The following is a 13,794-nucleotide window of genomic DNA, read 5'->3' as shown; positions in this document are numbered from 1 at the left end:
TAGACCTGGGTTCCAAGCATAAGAAGCTGTTTCTTCCTCCACAAGAGCCAAGACAATTGCAGCTTCAGCTCTCTTTCCACTATTGGTTTATGTCCAGTAGAAGAGCCCTCAAGTTTGCAAATGTTCCAGGAATTCTTTTGCTGGTGTTTTGGCAAGGCTGAGTGCTTGGCTCACTCTTACTACAGGCAGTCCCACGTAGTCTTTCCACACAACAGGCATAAGACCAGTAGTCCTGCAGTGACTTGTAACTGTGAAGTTTTCCACAAGCTTCATGTTGACTTTCATGTGAATAAAATCTTGGCTCTGGCATGCTAGAGCAGCAGCTGCTTACATTCAGTGCATTTTTTGCAACAGCCTTACTAAGAAAATGGGCATCTTGTTCTTGTAACCCTTAGAGCCATCAGCGGTAGTCCTCGTGCAGCTGACTCTAGCAGTACGCCAATCCTTCTGAAAACTTGCTGAGTTTATTTTTCAGCCTCACCAACTGACTATAAAGCCAGCATTAGTAGAGCAGCCTTATTTAGGCAAAAGATAGTTCCAGACTTGATTTAGCCTTCCACTCCCTTCTGGTTGTGAGATAAGAGTAGTGCTGGCAAGAGTAGTAAAAGGATTAATTATTGAAGTGGCTTGGATTTCAAGTGCAGTTCTCCTTTCAAGCTACTTGGAGACACATAAGCTGTTTACTTCCCAAGATTAATCTTAACAGGGGGCTTCAGCTGAAAGATTCCAGCACTCTGCATCATGCTGGCTAGTGCTGCTCAGCATTTATTTTTAAGGTCATTAGAATGTGATGCAGTTCACTGCTGTCAGGCTGCCCTTTTGAGAGCATGGGGACGTAAAAGGGTGAGGAGAGAGATGCATGTAAAAAAAAAAGCAGCGTAGAATCATAGAATGGTTTGTGTTGTAAAGGACCTTAAAGCTCATCCAGTTCCAACCCCCTGCCATGGGCAGGGACACCTCCCACTAGATGAGGTTTTTCAGAGCCCTGTACAACCTGGTCTTGAACACTTCCAGGGATGGGCCAGCCACAGCTTCTCTGGGCAACCTGTGTCATGGCCTCACCACTCTCACAGGGGAGAAGTTCTTCTGTGTACCTACCCTAAATTTCCCCTATTTGAGTTTGAAGGCATTCCGCTTTGTCCTGTCACTGTATTTCCTGATGCAGAGTCCCTCTCCAGCTTCCCTGTAGCCCCTTCAGACACTGGAAGGTGCTGTGAGGTCTCCACACAACCTTCTCCAAGCAGAACAGCCCTGACTTTGCCCATCTCCATAGGGCAGGTGCTCAGTCCCCTTATCAACTTTTGGTAACCCTCCTCTGGACTCGCTCTTAACAGTTCTCTTTCTTATGTTTGGGGCACCCCATCTGTACACAGTGCTCCAAGTGGGGTCTCAGGAGAGGGGCTACTGAATGCAGGGACCACAGACCTGCTGCCAACACTTAATTATTTCGACATTCATTTGACTGTTTACTCTCAAGTACTGGCCAAGGAGCACAAATAAGAGCACAAAGAGTCACAACAATTGTGGATTATGAGCTCCCGGTAGCAGGCTCATGGTCAGCCTCCCTGCACATTGAGTCTGTTGTGCCTGCAACAGGAATTGGTATGTGATCTCCCCCTCTTTATCTCAGCCCCTGAGAAGTTCTGCTTCCTTCCTCGCCAGGAGAGTGTCAGGCAGCCAGCCAAGGGTCAGCCCATCACACCCACACAGTGTCATTTATCCCTACACATTCACAGATTGGGAACAACCATGTATGTCATGCTGGCTCCAAATGAAGTAAGTCCACGCTTTAACAGTGAGTACGTTTATTGAGGTGTCTGAAGTTCTGCACTCCATTGGACACTGTTCATAATTTAAAGGCTAGAGCAAAACAGTGTGACAGGCTCCAACTGGGATATTAAAAAACTCACAAAGTCATGTCACTTATGAAATAGTTAAACTGTTCAATCATTTTGGTCTTCATCCCAGTCTTTCTTTCCTGATGGAGGTTTTGGGCCACCAGCTGGTTTTGCCATAATGATCTTGAAGAAAACAGAGAAATAAAAAAAGCTGATGTTAAAATCAGGCTCGTACCCTACTCTTACAGCCACATGATGCTGACTGCTAGCATTCACTACATTCATGCAGTTTCCCCACTCTGAACCTAAGCCAGTGAATATTACTATCCATCTAATTGAGATATTAACAACTTTTTCTTTCTTGAGAATGGTAGAAGCTGACCCCGATACAGTAAAAAAAGGTAATTTACCTCATTTTTGCATGCAAAGTAAGACTTCAGTTAGTCTACAGAAAGTGAGTGCTTAAACAGACCAACAGCAGACTAGTTTACAGAGTGCACACTACAGAAAGGAGGATTATCAAAGCTACTGTTCTCAATTATTGTCTCTAAGTATCGCACTTTAAAACCATGAAGTCCATGTTAAAGCACATTCTCTGCACTGCCTATATGGACAAGTAAGGTAAAACTGAACCTGCACTTGTCATCCCTTCCATGAAAATTTGGATTTAGGAGCAGAATTCGTTTGCAAAGGCACAAATACAAGATGTAGCAATCAGCACACAGCAAACGACAGCAGTGTTATGTGTTCTCAAGGAGAATACAATCTGCCATGTGCTTGTCAATGAACTCATGCATGCACTCACACAGATACCTCTCTGCTAGAAAAACAAAGCTTACTGCACACTAGTTTTCAGGCTCATCTTTCCAGTCATCCTTATCCCAATGTCCTTGTTGCTTAGGGGCTTTTGGACCGCCTGCTGTTTTTGCCATAATGATCTACAGAAATTTTACATGCAAATTCGTTTTTGCTGAAGCTTCACAAAATAATAAAAGATTTCTATCATTATGACAGTAATCTCTATCTTTCCTAAAAATGGGATTTTCATATAACAATATATGACAGAAGGCTTCTTCTATTGAAGCTTGTTCCTACAGAAGTTAGGGTTAACTCTCTGGATACAAATATCAACTGTCTTTAAAATATCAACAAAATCTTTTTAAAAAAATCCTAAACCCAACAAACATTAATAGTACTGCTATAGTAAAGCAGCCACATTCCAGATTACAAGCTCTTGAACAAATTACTTCCTGGCTTTCAGAAATGAACAAACCACATTCTCAAGTAGCATTATTTTTATGCCTTCCATTTCCAGGAGATTCCATCTATTTGCATGAGGGTTCTGCCAGGCTTTAACTCAGCACCCAAATGACACATAAGCTTACCTGATCAACCCTTAGGACAGTTACTGCTGCATTTGTAGCTAGCTTGATACCCCAGAATTTTCCAAGATAGGTGTCTAACACACCAGCTTCCAACATGTCCTTCACCGCAGCAGCTTCAGCCTGTCAGATGGGCAAAAAACATTATTGAAAACTTTCTCAGGCTTTTACCCAGCAAGGTGGTATCACTTTTCTGATCTCCTCCCTTCAGAAAACCTTCATTCCTAACCCATTAGCAGGAAGACAAAGTCAGTAATTACTGAAGACTTACTCCCTGTCACATTAGTTCAGTATCCCCCTCCACCTCTGACCTAAGGCCACTACACTATACTGAATTGAACTGCTTGCTGATAAAAACGAACATTTAACTATTTCAATTCCAATAAATTATTATTCTAGGCTGTGCAACACAGAGCTTCCAACAATTCAAAATAATCTATAAATACTTCATACTGATAGAAGTGCTATTAGGTATAACCCTGCACTGCAGGGCAACAAGTAACATGAAAGACTATTTACCTCAATATCAAATCCAACATTTTTCTTCCCTTCCTGATGCACAGCATAAAGTTTGGAGATGACCTCATTAGCCTTTACTCCAGAGTTTTCTGCCAGTGCTCGAGGAATGGCTTCAAATGCCTCAGCAAACTTCTTGATGGCATACTGGTCAAGTCCAGGACAAGTCTAAAGTGAAGTTGAAAACCACGTCAGCATTTCAAAAACTGTAAGATAGGGAAGCATTTCCTCCCACACTTGTTTTTAATACACAACTATATATGTTGGTATAAAATAGTATTTGTGGGTTTTTTGTAAAATGTGTGTGTGAAGACGAAAAGCCAAGAAGCCTGTTTGCTGTACCTCTCCATACGATGTGATCTGCTTGGCTAATTCAATCTCTGTTGCACCACCTCCAGGAACAAGACGTTTATCCTGTGGAAAGACCACACCAAAACACAGTGTTTTGCTTAAAGCATCTATTACTTTTTATTGGTTTTGGATTTTTCTAGTATATCAAGAATGCAGCAGAAATTTATTCCACACAGACTTAGTAAGAATCGGAACAAACACACATTATAAGGGAAATCTACCAGAATTTACTCGTTCATTCCAATGTCTTTGAAGAAAAACAGCTTCTTTTGTAAAAAGCAAAATAATAATGCAGTGGGGGTTTTGTGTCTGGGATTTTTTGGCTTTTTGTGTAACAACTTCAATTCATGGTTAACTGTAACAGCATTCCTAGATTTTCTCGTCTTTTCTATTATTTCGGTGGGAAGTATCATACAGGAAACCAATCTACTGTACACTAAGTTTAATATGTCAACAGGCATCACAAGGTGTTGGGAGTTTTTGTTTTGTTTTCTTTCACTTTAAATTAAGCATTTTGTACATCCTTTGGCAAACCAGAATTTACTTAATAACTCTGGTCTTTTAACCCACAAAGTAACCATCATAAATCTTAAAACAGGATAACTCCTGGACACAATCATAAATGCACAACATTTCTGTATTCTAAATCAATATCCATGTCTTGGTATGTAGAAGAGATTAACAGTTTTAACAATTTTTGCATGCCATTTTCCAAGTAAATACAAGAACATTTCCTTTTGTATAAAAAGAGGAAAAATGAAATAATAATATTTAAGACCACATAAGCTGCTCACAAAAAAAAATCCTCTGTAAGACTTGAGTTCTTCCATCCATAAAAACCTATCTGTATTATGTGGAGGAAGCATGAGTTATCACCAATGAACTAGAAATTGAGTCTCCAACCAGTCAGTTTCTCCTGATCCCAAGTGACAAAGCTATCTAGCTTTTCTTCTGTGCCTGGTTTCCAAAGAACATTACAAAACTTCTACAGAGTAAGTCAAGAAAGAGCTGGTTGTCTTTAGAAAGTAGCAAAGCTAATCTGCCTTCAAGAACTCACTCATTACTGGAAAATTGAGTGCAGTCCATGTTGAGCACCACCTTTCTTGTACCCTATGTTCACAATGGCAATCTTCTCTACACAGCCCTCCACATCTCAATACTACACAGCCATCTCCCCAACTCCAGAAGGCACCTAAGCAGATTAATATCTACAGCCTTTGTAGCAACGAGCACAGGGCAGGCTCAAGTCTTGCCTCAAACTGATCCACTTCTCACTTTTGATAACTCAAGTGTTCTTATTACTCACCCTTGTGAGTACTTTGAAAGTATTGACACCATCATCCACTGCTCTCTCTATGTCATCCATCAGATTGTCTGTAGATCCACGAATGAGAATAGTAGAAATGGCACCATCCTCCTTTTCTGTTCAGAGACATGCATTACTGAATTAATTCATTAATCTTATATCTAAAACACATACAAACACACAAACACAACAGCAATGTCAGAAGTTCTACAGAACATACATACCATGCTTAAACACCACAACCTGTGTATCCCCAACCTCTGATAAATACACACTATTGCAGTGACCCATTTCTTCAAGAGTAGGGGGAGTCTGGAAAGAAAAACATGAGTTAAGAATTGAACCTGCTCATCAGTTCTCACCCTCCTGCACCTCATTTGGGAGGTACATACCAGTCTGGGTAGGGCTGTTGCACCAACAGTTTTGCACAGTCTTCTCAGGTCCCACTTGGAGTTCAGCCTTTAAAAACAAGTTTCCATAACAATGTTAACACATACAAGAGTATTCTCTTAATTTGGCAGCATTTTGTGAACCAATGGCAAGATCAAAATTTACTGCATCAAGTATCAAGCATCCACTCAATTATTTTTTTGAGTTATAAATATCAGTTTTCAAGGATAGTGTGCAAATTTTAAAACAAATAAGAGTTTCAAACACATGGAAATCACCAAGCTTCATCCACTATTGCAAAAGATTTGATCTTTAAAATGCCTCTGTAATAATAATCCTTCTTTGTTATACAACATTACAGTATCACACTCCATTTCCAGAAGTACAGACTTTTTGGACAGCACCAATAAATTTACAGCTTTCAACAAAGGACCACTTATCTGCGTGAGATGGTGAGAGCTGCTGCTAAGTATATCTGACTTTATGTGATGCAGGATATATTCTGAAGATGTACAAACATGATTTATAGGAAAAAAGACAAACAGAGCAGAAAAATGACAGAAAAGTCATTAAGTTAAGAATTTCCATCTATAAATACATTAGTGATACACAGAGGCATCTCATCATTTCTAAATCATCACATGAGGACTGTGAAGAGGGAAAACCATTGTGGAATAGTCTCACGTGCCTTTGAGACCATATCCCTCTTTACCAGAGCCACGAATTTTGGTATTCTGGATTTTGACTGTGCTATAGAAACACTTAAACCAAAATAACAGTATATACACTACACTGTAGATATAACCAATATATACAAGTTACTCCCCCAGTTAGCTGTCAGAGGTGAAATTCTATCAAGAAACTTAAGATATGAAACAACCAAGTTGAAGGTCAGATTTTGGCTTACTAGAAGAACACACGTAATCTGCAGTATTTTGTTGGTAATTAATTTAAGAGCTAAGAGATAAGATGGCAAGTCCATTTCATAAATCTGGTAGACCAAATGTTTTTGTGCTCTCCTAGTACTTACCTGACTAACATAAGATTGTATTTGTTGGCATAATGAAGAGCCATATCTGCCACTTTGCCACCTGTTACTACTACGTTTGCACCACTATCAGCAATAGCTTTGACTTGCAAATCCATTAGATTTTCTTCTCCTTTACTGAAATTCATCAATTCTTCAGCATTCTTTATTAGGACGGTGCCCTAGTAAAACATATACACTGTTACAGTTTACCATTAAACCACATGCCTACAAGTTTCTGACAAACCATTTTGTCTCCCAACCTAACTATAACCTTCAAGTCATTCTATTTTGTAATACTGACACCCTCCCCAGGCAACAGGGTAAAACAAGAGGAAAAAAAAAGGAAACCACCAGGGAATTCTAGACAACCTTGAGGTTCAGAAATTCGAGCTGTAGTTTGGCTCACATAACCCAACAAAACCAACGCCATTTCCCCTATCTCAAAAACCCTGTGAAGCAATCAAGGTTCAAAACTTTTCTATGAACTTTTTTAAACTAACAAAATCAATATTCAAAATATCTCAATCACCAAGTGTCGAGAATATTTGTAGCCAAGTCTAAAAATAAGAGCACATAAGCATAAACAGAGATGTAACTTATTTTGAGCTTTAACATACCTTAGTTTCAGTTATCATACCATCAAAAGGGCAGGAATACACAGCTATTTTTGCATCTTTGACAGAAGTAACATCTCCTTCAGTTTCTTTTTTAAAAACCATGCCATGCAGTACTGAGGAAGCAGAAATACCAGCACCCTGAAAGGAAATAAATGGAATCTGAGACTTTTTACAAGGGCAAGTAGTGATGGGACAAGGGAGAATGGTTTCCCACTGAAAGAAACTAAGTCTAGATTAAATATCAGGAAAAAATTCTTCCGTGTGAGGGTGGTGAGGCCCTGGCACAGGTTGCCCAGAGAAGCTGTGGCTGGCCCTATACCTGGAAGTGTTCAAGGCCAGGTTGGACACGGTTTGGAGCAGCCTGGTCTAGTGGAAGGTGTCCCTGCCCATGGTAGGGGGCTGGAACTGAGGGATCTTTAAGACACATTCCAACCCAAACCACTCTTTGGTTCTATGAATGGGGGAACATCATATTACTGACCATTTATTGTCAGAAAGCTGCACTATTCTGCCTGAAAAGCAAACCTTACAATCATTTGGATGGAACGCCCTAAGTGTAAGACTTTAGCTTATTCAGCAACAAAAACATTGTCTAACAAGTTCCCATTTTAGATTACTTTCAGTATTAATGATTTTTGTTTCTGACTGTTTCTACTGGGCACTAAACAAGAGAAGTAAAGACTAATTTCCAAAATTTACTACACATGCCGCAACAAAATTAGGAAAGACTCTTTGGAAGTTCAAAGATTAACCTTCATTACACTGTTTACCTTAATAATCACAGCAAAGACAGCTACTTCAAACTTACCACAATTTTGCACACTCTGATATTATCAACGTTGAAATGACCAGAATCAGGAAGAATAGAAACTGGCAAAAAAAAAAAAAAGAAAAAAAAAAAAATTAGTATGTCTTACCTAGTGAATAAAGTAGAACAATGACAGCATAAATAATGCCTGCAATTTTTCTGAACTACTGAATTTCAGTGGTTTGAGATACCTGCTTAAATTCAAGACAATTATAACCTGCTAATAACTGGCATAAAGAGAAACAGAATTTTTGTTTTTATAAAGTAATAATCAGAAAGAAATAATTAACTAAGCAGTCTGAATAAATAAATTTAAATAGGCACTCATACAGATAGAGTCAAGAGACAAGTGTGACCCAGAGTATTTAGAGCAAACACTGGAACTAAAAATGAAGGTTTTTTCCTGGAAATCTAAAGGGAGAACAACTCAACAGAACTACAGTCTTGCTTCCATTGTTCTGTAGCTGCAACTAATATCCGCTTATGTGAAGCGCAATATGTCCTCCTAATGATATAAAAAGAGGGAAAACGATGGGTTTCTAAAAAGGTCACTGAAAAGACTTGAAAGCTATTTCTAGGAATGCTTAGTAGGAAAGGCAAACCTTTTCTGAGCCACAATGCCAATGCAGAGTTCAACGTGAGGAAGATTACTGTCATTTCAGAGATAAAGCGTTCCATCCAATCCAACCTAACCATACTTTCCATCTTACATGAAGAAGTAACAACCCTAAGCAAACCTACTGTTTTTTAGCTGCATACCCACACCTATTCCTGCCCACTTACCACAGGCCTGAGCAATAAGCTTTGCCAAGAACTGTTCATTGCCATATTGTTTGCTCATCACTGACGTGTGCAACAAAGATGCCACTTCTTCAACATCTCGAAGGTTCTTTGCAGAACAGCACACCAAGTCTGGAAGAATTTCTAGGGCTTTCTTGCAAGCCTTTTCATATCCTTCTATCACCTGTGCAGCAAACAGTAAATATTCACTACAACATTTCATACTGTTTTTATCTGCTTTTCAAACTGCCATAAAACATTAACAGATGCAAAAGTTTTATTGTAAGGGAAGCAAGCAATCACAAGCAGCAGAACACATGGTTCTCCTTCAAACATCTTTATCTAAAAAATCAGTTGAGAAGAAAGCAGATAATTCACAATATTATGACCCAAGAATACTGACCAGTGGCAATCTGGATTCAAGCTGTGTGAACTGTAATGAGACTATAACTTGCCTCCGAGACAGACAACCCCATCCTCAGAAGGTCTTCTGCTAACTCCAGAAGAACTCCAGCAAAAACAAGGACAAAGTTTGTTCCATCTCCAACTTCTTGTTCTTGCATGTGTGAAGCCATCACAAGCATTTTTGCAGCAGGATGCTGAACCTATAAAAGACATTACACATCTTGGTTACCAACATCCCACCTAAGATTGTGGCTTCAGGCTTTTCTACGTATCTTTCTAAGCTCTCTTATTTGAAATTGTACCTAGAGATACTAATAATGCACAAAATTGGAAAAGAAACAGCATAGATAATCTAGATTGGCTAAAGTCCCTAGCAAGAAAAAGGACAAATATATATTAAAAAAAAAAAAAAAAATCAGAGAACTGAGCATTGCCCCTACAACATGCATTAGACATCCTTGACATTGGTTCTGAACTACTTTTACAGGATGCAGTGGCTTCACAACTCAGTTCTGCAACAGGAAAACAGTCTGGAGTTTAGATCTTCAAACTGAATTCATGTGTAACATACAAAGTACATGTCTAAATAACAGTTTAATTTTAATGGGGGTGAGTGGGGAGGCTCTGCTTAAAGATTCCACTGCTTCACTTTTCTTTCAAATAAATGCAATAAAACACTATATTCCTGAATACTTATACCTAACATTTTATACCAGAAAGTAACATGCAAAACTCATCAGAGTAGGTCCCTAGTATGCAGACTATATTTTTTAAAAACACAACTGAGACTTCCACAGTTATTCTACTCATATGGAACACCAACACAATGCATTCAGTAAGGAACTACTTCATTCTTACATTATTTCTATCACCAAGTATAAAATTCAGTAAAATATTATTCATGTTGTTCAAGTATCAATTTGAAGTCAGAGGAAGAATTAAGAGAGGATAGCCTTTTCATGCCTTTACAGTATTTACAGAAGGATGCTGCCATAGCCTCAGATTCTTAAATTCAATTGATGGATTCTAAGCAGTCAGGAGAACATGGCAACCAACAACACTGGGATATTAACTCAACAGGTATGCCACGGAGACTTTTCCAAACCACTGCATTTCTAGACATACCCCTTCTAAACCTACTGGTTTGGCGGAAAGTAGGGAATTATTAAGCATCTCCTATAACTATTAATGCTGCTTCACAGAAGAATTATATTCTTCACTGTGGACCTCAAATTCAGTGAAAAAAGTAAATGATTTCCAAAGTGACATATGGAAATCATCTGGCAAATTGACATTTCCTTACTGAAAGTCAGAACCATAGCAGCCCATGAGCAGAAACATTGACATCTTCTGAAGCAAGAAAATCTACCTCTAGCTCTCTCAGGATAGTAGCAGCATCATTTGTAACAAAAAGCTTCTCCAGATGATTGATAACCATTTTGTTCATTCCTAAATGGGAAAACAAAACAATTTTTAAAAATCATTCATTATGCACACAATATCCTGTACACATACACTGTTTCGTAACTTTCAGGTGTATCTTGCACATGAAAGTGTTAGTTCTGTTTATAATTTAAGAACTTTAAAAGATTTTTGTGAAATAACACTTGAAGTATGTGACATTAAGGAGAAATCAGTAGTTTCTGAGTAAGCAGTTTTCTTTCCAGAAATATCAGCACATTATTTAATTAAACAATACAGGGGAATATCTTTTGTTTCCATATATCTAACTGAACAAGATTATGTTCGTTGTGACTACTACCACATTATCGTGTTTCCTTTAATTTTTGTGCTTTTTCGTGTATTTTATACCATGTCTCAAAGCGAACACAGTAACTGTGACAAAAACCTGGCAAAAGCAGACACTGAGCATAACTCAAAAGCTATCAAAACAAAATCTGATTTCTACAGTCACAAAGAACATGTTCACAGTTTTAGAGCAAGTCCAGTGTGTTTCCCCCAGAAACAAACAGCTGCTCCTTTGTCAAGGTTATGTTTAGCCTCCAAACATAGCATTTGTCTCAAAAATGCAGCATTAATTTTAGGATTTATTTACCATTTGGTCCATAAGCTGTACGGGTGGTTTGAGCAAGTTCTTTGCATGCCTGAATGTTTCTATAGACAGCTTCTTCTAGTCCTGAATAATGCTAAAGAGAAAAATGACAGATCAGAATTAGGCTAACAAAAAAAAAAAAAAAAAAAAAAGATGAACTAGTAACTTCTCATCAAAGCAGTGCCAATCTAGTGAGTCCCTCAAAGTTTTTTATTAATATACATTTGGTATTTCACTTACAGTTTAAACAGACACCAAACCTTACCCAAAGACAGTGAGAACTACTGTGTACATCTTCTCAACAGCTCAGTAGGCACAAAAAGCTTCTAAACAGAAAATCTGAACCGTAACTCGACTTGCAATACAGTTTGCATCCCCTCAGTCTTCCAAAAAAGTTTTGTGACATGCCAAAGAGAAACAGAAAGCAACCGAAACCCAGCTGGAGAGGGGCAAGGGCTTTTGTATGTGCTTCTTTACTCGCACCTTTGTATGCTACAAAAATCATTTAACTCAGTTCTATATTCAAAACATTTGTGATTTGAAAATACAGAAACAGAATGATTAAGCAAAATATTTGTGCTTGAGAAGGTGATCAGCCTGGCTTCAGTTTGGAAACCTTAAGACAAGATGGGATCCCCAGAAAGGGCCCTAAGAAAGAAGAAAAAGCAGGATAAAAAGTACAGTGCAGCCCATAAGAGAAGGGAGAAAAGTAGCAATAAGGTTTGCTTTCTAAATACAAACCAAATATCTCAGATTGCCAGCTGCCTCCTTGTTTTGCAGAAGACAACTCTTGCTGTTCTGACCTTGAATTGTCTAACAGTGAACCAGCAGTCAGGCCATTCTGCTTCCCTGTTTTGCCCCTGCCCTAGACATATGCCATTATTTGGCTCCAAGAAGGATTCTAAAAAGAAACAAAGAGGGCTTTCAGAGCTGCTACCTCCACTCTTCTTTCTATTATGTAGAAGCAAACAGAAATTTTCCTATTTTCCTTCTTTCTTGGAGAGAGGGGCTTTGGACAAGGGCCTGGAAAGACAGGACAAGGGGGAATGGCTTCCTATTGAAAGATAATAGGTTTAGATTAAGTATTAGGAAGAAATTCTTCCCTGTGAGGGTGGTGAGGCTCTGGCACAGATTTCCCAGAAAAATTGTGGATGCACAACCCTGGAAGCGTCCAAGACTAGGCTGGATGGGGTTTAGAGCTAAATGATCTTTAAGGTCCCTTTTAATCCAAACCCTTCTGTTGATTCTATGAATAAGAAAGGAAAATCCCACACCTGCTTGCTTTCAGTCCACTTTTCAAAGAAAGGTTCTCCTTTATTAAGGCATAGTCCTTCAACTCTACCAAATCTTTATTATGTTAACGTTAAATATAATGAAACCGGATTTAATGGCAAGGAAACATACAGGAAATACTACATTGTTCTGCATCGCTGACAAAGGTTAACAGAAAAAGTCAAGCACAAGTGCAGAGAACGACCCGGACACGTCTGAACAGCTTTCAACTACAGGCCCCGGCTGACTGCTGCTGTCCAGCCCCTATGAGAGCTCCCCGAACAGCGTGGGCACGAGTCGGACCCCGGCGCATCCCCGGGGCGGCGGGATGAAGCGGCAGGGCCCGGGATCCCGGCCCCGCAGAGACTTCTCGAAGGCCGCGTGTGCCGGGCGCCGCCCTGCAGGGCCGGGCAGGCTCGGATCCCCGCAGCCCAAAGGCCGCGGAGGGGCCCCGGGCCGGGAGAGGGACAGTGCGCGAACCCCCCGGGCCCCCGCCCTGCGGGACACGTGGTGCCGCCTGGCCCTGCCGGCCTTCCGGGGCTTTCCCCGCACCGCCACCCTGAGACTCCTCTCGCATCCATCCATCCATTTATCCGCGCATACATCCAAAGGCGGTCTCACCTTCGCCCCTTCCTTGAGCATCTGGGCGAAGCCCGGGGCCTTGGGGACGTGCAACGCCATCTCCGCTCCGCTCCGTGCTGGGGCTGCGGCGGCGGGAGCGCGCGGGGCACGGCGGGAGCGCGGGGCCGCGCAGGCGCGGGGCGGGCCGGGCCGGGTGTGTGAGGGGCGCGGGCAGCGGGGCTCGTCACGCTTAGGCCTGGCCGGGTTGGCAGCCGGCAGAGCGTCGGGAAAGGAGGTTGGCTCCCTCTGAGCCTTTCTTTCGCTGTCGAATTTAGTAGACCGTCCCTCAGGCGTTTCTCGGTACGCTTTGCGATGGAATTTTCAGGAACAGTGCAGAGCTTTTATGGCTGCCGATGATAAACGCTCATCATAAAACTGAGTAGACTCCAGTCAATTGTTTCGCTTAGTACATACTTGTCCAAACG

At 40.5% G+C, this 13,794-nt stretch overlaps 1 protein-coding gene across 2 annotated transcripts; it reads right to left on the bottom strand.

The window, feature by feature from the left end:
• Positions 1-1,788: 1,788 nt before the first annotated feature.
• Positions 1,789-13,487, bottom strand: CCT8 (chaperonin containing TCP1 subunit 8). Of its 2 annotated transcripts, XM_048295046.1 has the most exons (16): positions 13,370-13,487; positions 11,480-11,570; positions 10,793-10,872; positions 9,474-9,623; positions 9,022-9,202; positions 8,239-8,300; positions 7,431-7,568; positions 6,814-6,992; positions 5,786-5,852; positions 5,618-5,705; positions 5,394-5,509; positions 4,079-4,150; positions 3,740-3,904; positions 3,224-3,343; positions 2,678-2,776; positions 1,971-2,021 (listed from the first exon to the last, which is right to left on the bottom strand). In XM_048295046.1, exons 1-15 carry the CDS (start codon positions 13,427-13,429, stop codon positions 2,684-2,686), a joined length of 1,662 nt encoding a protein of 553 aa, XP_048151003.1. In that variant the 5' UTR covers positions 13,430-13,487; the 3' UTR covers positions 1,971-2,021; positions 2,678-2,683. The 2 variants fall into 2 exon arrangements, with proteins under 2 accessions (XP_048151004.1, XP_048151003.1); XM_048295047.1 differs by lacking the exon at positions 2,678-2,776 and having other exon boundaries at positions 1,789-2,021; positions 13,370-13,486.
• Between the last annotated feature and the right edge of the window lie 307 nt (positions 13,488-13,794).

The sequence above is a fragment of the Corvus hawaiiensis genome, chromosome 2, assembly GCF_020740725.1.
Source record: "Corvus hawaiiensis isolate bCorHaw1 chromosome 2, bCorHaw1.pri.cur, whole genome shotgun sequence".
In the NCBI taxonomy this organism is placed as follows: domain Eukaryota; kingdom Metazoa; phylum Chordata; class Aves; order Passeriformes; family Corvidae; genus Corvus; species Corvus hawaiiensis.
The sequence above is the reverse complement of the archived record's forward strand: the minus strand, read 5'-3'. Positions and strand labels throughout refer to the sequence as shown.

Bases quoted from the DNA above. Each gene is read 5' to 3' on its own strand.
- CCT8 (XM_048295046.1), bottom strand. From the start codon at position 13,429: ATGGCGTTGCACGTCCCCAAGGCCCCGGGCTTCGCCCAGATGCTCAAG. The intron at 4,151-5,393 runs GTGAGTAATAAG...GTCTTTCCACAG, and splicing joins CTTTCAAAGTACTCACAAGG to GATAAACGTCTTGTTCCTGG. The intron at 3,344-3,739 runs GTAAATAGTCTT...CCCATCTGACAG, and splicing joins ATGTTGGATTTGATATTGAG to GCTGAAGCTGCTGCGGTGAA.